Source organism: Helianthus annuus, chromosome 5, assembly GCF_002127325.2.
Source record: "Helianthus annuus cultivar XRQ/B chromosome 5, HanXRQr2.0-SUNRISE, whole genome shotgun sequence".
Taxonomy (NCBI): Eukaryota; Viridiplantae; Streptophyta; class Magnoliopsida; order Asterales; family Asteraceae; genus Helianthus; species Helianthus annuus.
Window position 1 is genome coordinate 112,312,333 of NC_035437.2, and position 7,659 is coordinate 112,319,991.

Below are 7,659 nucleotides of genomic sequence, written 5' to 3' on the forward strand. Positions count from 1 at the left end.
AGTCTAGGAAGCAATAGTAATTGGACGTGTGTCATGAATGTATTTTAACTAGAAGGGCAAACATGTAATTTCATATTTTAATTTTATTTTTGGTAATTATACTCAGTAACTAATATTTGCATGATCATCTATGTAACCGATTACATGCATGATTTTCAGGATTATAGTTTTTTTTAATCCAAATCTCTTCCAAATATTACGAACACGAAACACATATCTATATATAATAATTTCAATCATTGTATTCTTCACCAGCATCGTGCATATTAAATATTTGTTCAGAGTGAAAAATCATGGCTTCGAACACCCTTGTTGATGGTGGAGATGGTAATTACAGTTTTTTGTTTCTTTACTTTTGTAGTTTTTTGTGTTGATTATTATCATTTTTCTGCAAAATCGTCAGTTTTTTCTTGATGTTGTGTTTTAACAACCAGAGAGCTTGAGGTTTTTGTGTCTATTTGATTCTATAAGGTCATTGATGGTTTGTAATATGAAGATCAACTTTTTTTTTTGTTAAGATATTTCATGGTGTGTTTTAACTTCACATAGACACAATAATATTATGGAAGTTAAAACACACCATGAAATATCTTAACAAAAAAAAAGTTGATCTTCATATTACAAACCATCAATGACCTTATAGAATCAAATAGACACAAAAACCTCAAGCTCTCTGGTTGTTAAAACACAACATCAAGAAAAAACTGACGATTTTGCAGAAAAATGATAATAATCAACACAAAAAACTACAAAAGTAAAGAAACAAAAAACTGTAATTACCATCTCCACCATCATATTTGTAGTTTTATGCTTTGTTTATTTAAAATCTTTCTGAGAAAACATCAGCCTGTTATATGTGATGTGTTTTAACAGTTATTGAGGTTGAAGTCAATTTTTTTTATAGTTTCATCTTGAATGATGTGTTTTAACTCTGATTTGTTTTACCTGTTATGTGTTTTAACAGATATTGAGGTTGTACTCAACGTTTTTTTATAGTTGCATTGAATGGTGTGTTTTAACTTGCATTATTTTGTTCTTTCCCATGGCTATTAGTTTTGTAGCATTCAGGTCAAAAATTTTTTGTTTTGGTGTGTTATATAAGTTCATTAGTTGATAGCTTGGTCAGTATGTTTTTTTTTACTTTGGTCTGGGTTTTATTTTGTTTTTTTTTCATCACATTGTGTTTTACAAATGTGTTATATGCTTATTTTGTGTCATGTGCTGTAGATGCACCCAATTATCAATTACGTGGTGTTGAACAAGTCTTACCAAACTCTGGAACAAAGAGATATATTCCAGATTCACCCTCTTCGTTGACGCCAGCAGAGGGTATGTTATTTGACACTGTTGATGATGCGTATAACTTTTACAAGACTTACGCAGAACCTGTTAATAAACAGGTTACACGAACCCGAAACACGTAAACACGAACACGAACCTGTTAATAAACAGGTTACACGAAACGACCTGTTAAGAGACAAAAAAATTACCAACGTATCATACGACCTATTTAAGACACGAACACGACCTATTTATATAACAACCCTCCTAAAATATATACCACACCCCTAGTATATTTAGAGTGCCCCTATACGTCCTATAATACACCCCGTATACGAAAACCGGTCCTGAAATACCTTTATATAATTAAAAAATCAAATAAAAACAATAATTCAACCCGCGACAGACTACTCTTGAGTCTTCGCGGGCCGCGACCGAGCAACAGACGACAACACCACAACTCGCCACGTGGTAGGACACGCGTTAAACTCACCGATGACTCAACTCACCGGTTGCCGCCTTAGGGGCCCTCGCGGGGCGCGTAAAACCTCACCTCGTCCTTCGCAGGGCGCGAGGGACTCACTGAGCAGCCCTATAAATTGGATCGATGGGCTTCAGTTGAATTCGTTCAAGTTCTGTTTTTCTCTCTCAATTTCTATATAGTAGAAATAATACCCGGGCATTATACCCCCCCCCCCCCTTAAATAGAGAAGCTCTGCCTCGTTGTAAGCATTTTAACCCCCGATTACGTATTAGATGCGCTGCCCGATTGATCTAGTGCTGTGTAACGGATGTTGAGGCTCTGCCCGACGTAGTCGTTGGAGTTCTGTCTCGGGGAGGGTATATCTAATGTAAATTTGGGTTATTATACTAACGTGTGTGCATTGTTTAAATTAATAGATTATAACCAGGAAATCAAAAGGAAATTCCTGAATTAGCAATGTGAGTTAATCCTCTTTTTGTGTAAACCTTTTTGTGAGTAATCTCCTTTTTGCAAACTGTTTTTACAAAACCTAAAATGTTTAATATTATATTAAACAGTTATTGAGTATTTGTATTCTACAATTATCGTTGGTATGTTGGGTTTTTGTATACAAAATTTGTTACTACATTGTGAGTAGTAACATGACCACAAGTCGGGTTGACAGTACCGTGGGTGGTAATTAAAGTAGATGAAAACAAATGTAATTACGCAATCGTCCTCAATGCTGTAGACTGATAAAATCTGTTTTGATTAAACTGGGTTTCACTCACCAGTATTTCTTGCTGATAAAATGTTTTAAACACCTGTTTCAGGTAACTTAGTGTGAAGCCAATAAAAGCCAGCTGGAGAGCACTGAAGGCTAAGAAAAGTGGTCATAAAAGTTACCTAATTAAAAAAGAGAATTGTTTTCAATAATTAGGGTTACACCCTATAAATGTACTAAAATGAAAATCGGGTTTTGTCCCACTTGTTTTTATAAAAGTATTATCAGAAAAATTTGGGTTTTATCCAGTATTCTATTTTAAAGATTTTGGTGTTTAACTCTGATAAAAATATTTCCTAACTACGGTCCTGATGAAAATTTCCGCTGCTAAATTGATAAACACCGATACCATCTGACTGGCTCGCGGCCGCCCGCTCCTGGGGAGGAGTCGGGGGCTGTGACAGAAGGTGGTATCAGAGCTATGCCACTGATTTAAGCCATCTAGGTGTTCTTCCAATACCTAAACCTTAAATATTTCTGTTAGGAAATTAATATCTTATGTGTTATCCCGTGAACATAAAATCTTAATGTGTTTATTATGATTTTTATGCCATTTAACGAATTTTGAATTCTCAATATGTGTTACCCATATCTGTATCTTACAGTTATGCTGTATTATATATATATATATATATATATATATATATATATATAGTAGGAGTTGTGTGAAAAGTCTATTTTTCCTAGAAAGTCTAGGAAGCAATAGTAATTGGACATGTGTCATGAATGTATTTTAACTAGAAGGGCAAACATGTAATTTCATATTTTAATTTTATTTTTGGTAATTATACTCAGTAACTAATATTTGCATGATCATCTATGTAACCGATTACATGCATGATTTTCAGGATTATAGTTTTTTTTTAATCCAAATCTCTTCCAAATATTACGAACACGAAACACATATCTATATATAATAATTTCAATCATTGTATTCTTCACCAGCATCGTGCATATTATATATTTGTTCAGAGTGAAAAATCTTGGCTTCGAACACCCTTGTTGATGGTGGAGATGGTAATTACAGTTTTTTGTTTCTTTACTTTTGTAGTTTTTTGTGTTGATTATTATCATTTTTCTGCAAAATCGTCAGTTTTTTCTTGATGTTGTGTTTTAACAACCAGAGAGCTTGAGGTTTTTGTGTCTATTTGATTCTATAAGGTCATTGATGGTTTGTAATATGAAGATCAACTTTTTTTTTTGTTAAGATATTTCATGGTGTGTTTTAACTTCCATATTTGTAGTTTTATGCTTTGTTTATTTAAAATCTTTCTGAGAAAACATCAGCCTGTTATATGTGATGTGTTTTAACAGTTATTGAGGTTGAAGTCAATTTTTTTTATGGTTTCATCTTGAATGATGTGTTTTAACTCTGATTTGTTTTACCTGTTATGTGTTTTAACAGATATTGAGGTTGTACTCAACGTTTTTTTATAGTTGCATTGAATGGTGTGTTTTAACTTGCATTATTTTGTTCTTTCCCATGGCTATTAGTTTTGTAGCATTCAGGTCAAAATTTTTTTGTTTTGGTGTGTTATATAAGTTCATTAGTTGATAGCTTGGTCAGTATGTTTTTTTTTTACTTTGGTCTGGGTTTTATTTTGTTTTTTTTTTTTCATCACATTGTGTTTTACAAATGTGTTATATGCTTATTTTGTGTCATGTGCTATAGATGCACCCAATTATCAATTACGTGGTGTTGAACAAGTCTTACCAAACTCTGGAACAAAGAGATATATTCCAGATTCACCCTCTTCGTTGACGCCAGCAGAGGGTATGTTATTTGACACTGTTGATGATGCGTATAACTTTTACAAGACTTACGCAGAAGCTGGAGGTTGGACTGTTAGGAAGGGCACACAGCACGAGAACCGTGGTATTGTTATAAATAAGTATTTTTTTGTTCAAAGGAAGGTCAAAAAGAGTTTCGACCGGTCGATACTTTGGTCGAACAGCCGTCTGATAGGTGGGTACGTAGGGTACCATCCAAAAGGACCGGATGCCAAGCTGCGGTCAGAATAAAGCTTACCGATGCCAAGAAGTATTTGCTGTATCACTTTACAGAGGTGCACAACCATGATTTTGTGCACGAAGAAGATTTACATCTTCTCAAGGAAAACAGGGGTATTAATCATGCACACGAAGAGATGATAAACAAGATGTCACATCTCAACATTGGTCCTGTTCGTGCATTTAACATTATGAAGGAAGTGTATGGTGGGTTCGACAAAGTCGGTGCGACCAAAGTCGATTTTAAAAATTTCAAGAAAGAATTAAATCTTTTTATCGGAGAGTTTGATGCTGAAATGTTTGTCAAGCGACTGATGAGGAAAAAGGAGTTTTTACCGAACTTCTCTTGTGAATATGAAACGACAGACGAAGGTGTGTTGAAGTGCATTTTTTGGGCCGACGAGGACATGAAGAGGACTTATTATATGTTTGGAGACGTTATATCATTTGATGCTACCTACAAGTGTAACAAGTAACGACGAGATTAATTTTTTTATATATTCATTGTGTTTTAAAACCTACTGTGTTATAAATACATTATGATCTATTGTCATCGCCGATTGTTTGTTTTGCAGGTATAACATGATGTTTGTCCCTTTCACTGGGATTGATAATCATAATAGGAACGTCACACTTGGTGCTGCAATTCTCAGTTCTGAAACGGCAGAGACGTATAGCTGGTTACTTAAGGCGATCAAGAACGCATATGGGTACGCGCCTCCCGTAATCGTTACTGACCAAGACCCTGCGATGAAAAAGGCTATAGCGGATGTTTGGCCTGAGTCTAGGCATCGGTTATGTATGTGGCACATCATGGATAAACTCACTACAAAGGTCTATTTTTTATATGACATCTTTTTCTTTTTTTACATGTGTATTTTTTGCTGTGTTTTAATTTTTGCTTTTTAACATACGTGCATATAATGTTCCTTTAGGTCGGGACTGCCCTGTGTTCAAATACAGATTTCAGGAAAAGATTGTCTGCAGTTGTTTGGACTGATTCTCTATTTCCCGAAGCGTTTGAGACTGAATGGGCAGCTATTTTAAATGATTTCGGTTTAACCGACCATGAATGGCTGACGTATATATATGGGCTACGTGAATCATGGAATCCAGCTTACTATCGCGAAGAAGAAATGTCTGGTCTTATGCGGACATCATCTAGGTCCGAAAGCGTGAATCACTTTTTTGGCAAGATTAGCAATCCAAAGTGCACGTTGGTTGAATTTCTTAGCCACTTCGACACAGCTATTGAAGCGCAAAGACACGAGCATCGAAAAAACGATCATGACACTCGATACACCAACCCTGGAGAGTGGAGTGATTTTGTTCTCGAGAAGTAAGCAGTTCAGATATATACCAGAACTATATTTTTTGATGTTCAACTCGAGATTCAACATGCTATTCATCGTTGCACTAGTGTCAAATTAGAGCACGTCGGTGATTTCATTAAGTTTTTTTTTATAAAGGATCTCGATCAGCCATGTTCTTCGTTCTTCGAGGTGATATTTTGTTGTACTTTATGTATACATTATTTTTATTTTTTTAATTATCCATCTTTTATATGAACTGTGTTTTATGGATATTAAATGTTATAGGTTATGATACGCGAGGAGGATGTTACTGTTAAGTGTAACTGCAATAGGTTTGAGCAGTTTGGATTGTTGTGCAGTCACATTTTTTGTGTGTTACGGATTCTTGATGTAAGGGAGTTTCCAAAACAATATATATTGAGGCGTTGGACGCGTGAAGCTGTTCCAAATAGTTCCCCCGGGTCCATTCTTACGGATGGTGGAGATCCAGATCGTAGTGAGGAGGTTAACCGTTGTGTTCGTGAGATTAGTCACGCAACTGAGTATGTTGTGAACAAGTTGATTTCAAAATTTGATCAGTTGTCTGATTTTCGTGATCATATCAAGCAGTTTATGTCAGTCGCTGATGAAGCTCAAATAAACGCACCTCCCAAGACACGACGTAATCGATTTGCTGAACTGCTGGGAGTTGCTCCAGAGAGCACGACCACTATCCGTGTTCCAGTTAGTACCAGGTTCAAGGGTTGTGGTTCTCATAAACGCCTTAAATATCAAAAGGAGCGAGCCATAAGTCAGTCTGGAAGTAAACGTCGTCAATGTTCATTATGTAAAAAATATGGTCATAACAGAGTAACGTGTTGGAAATACAACGTGGCTGTGCCTGAGGCAGGTGCTTCGCGGAATGCTGAAGGTAATGAAGATACAATTGGTGAAGGAGACGCTGCTACAGTTGTTGAAGGTGATGGTCCTGGTTCAAACGATGCTGATGATGTGTTTTACACATTTGGAAACGATGCAGATATGGATGATGAAGACATGGCAGAGTAGGATCTTTTTTATCAAAATTTTAAGTCTGTTGCTGAACTATTCAATTTTCTGTTTTATTTTTCTCGTGTGTTTGTTTTGGATTTGTTTTTGTTGATTTTAAGACATGTTGGATTCGACATTTTATGTTATTGTTGATTTGTGTTTTAGTGTTAACTTTGTTTTTTAAATAGCCTCCTGTGTTTTATATGATGCTTGATTTGTTCGTGGTCAGAGCCGTCCCCGAAAATTCTTGAAAAAATTTAGGCCTCGGGCGACGAAAAGAATTGGGCCTAAAATTATGATTAAGGGTAAATAAATTACAAAAATAAAAACTTAGTGATAGAGCAAAGATTCGAACCTGAGACCTTTGCATTATTTTAAGATGGTTTTTGCCACTACACCACGAATGTTTTTTTGCATATTAAACAGATGAATATACTAAATATATAATTTAATAAATATATACAAGCTTTTAAATATTTTTCGGGCCCTTTGAAATTTTGGGCCTTGGGCGCCGGCATGGGTTTGCCGGGCCCAAAACCGGCCCTGTTCGTGGTTTTGGTATATAGTTTAATTTGTAAAAAAAGTGTTTTAACTTTGTTTAAACTATAGAGAGTTGATGAAATAGATAGGCTGGTTTCCAGATCACATTATTTCAACTTTGTTTTAAAGTATTAAAATGTGTTTTAACTTCCTGAGAAACCATCAGCCTGTTATATGTAATGTGTTTTAACAGTTATTGAGGTTGAAGTCAGTCTTTTTTATAGTTTACTTTTGATGAT

General features: G+C 35.3%; 1 protein-coding gene across 1 annotated transcript; it reads left to right on the forward strand.

Annotated features, from left to right (window-relative positions):
• Window positions 1–293: 293 nt before the first annotated feature.
• LOC110943493 (protein FAR1-RELATED SEQUENCE 5-like) lies at window positions 294–6,898 on the forward strand. The gene is made up of 8 exons (XM_022185240.1): window positions 294–327; window positions 1,228–1,329; window positions 4,201–4,373; window positions 4,439–5,010; window positions 5,114–5,372; window positions 5,474–5,877; window positions 5,959–6,040; window positions 6,137–6,898. Exons 1-8 carry the CDS (start codon window positions 294–296, stop codon window positions 6,896–6,898), a joined length of 2,388 nt encoding a protein of 795 aa, XP_022040932.1.
• Window positions 6,899–7,659: the final 761 nt, after the last annotated feature.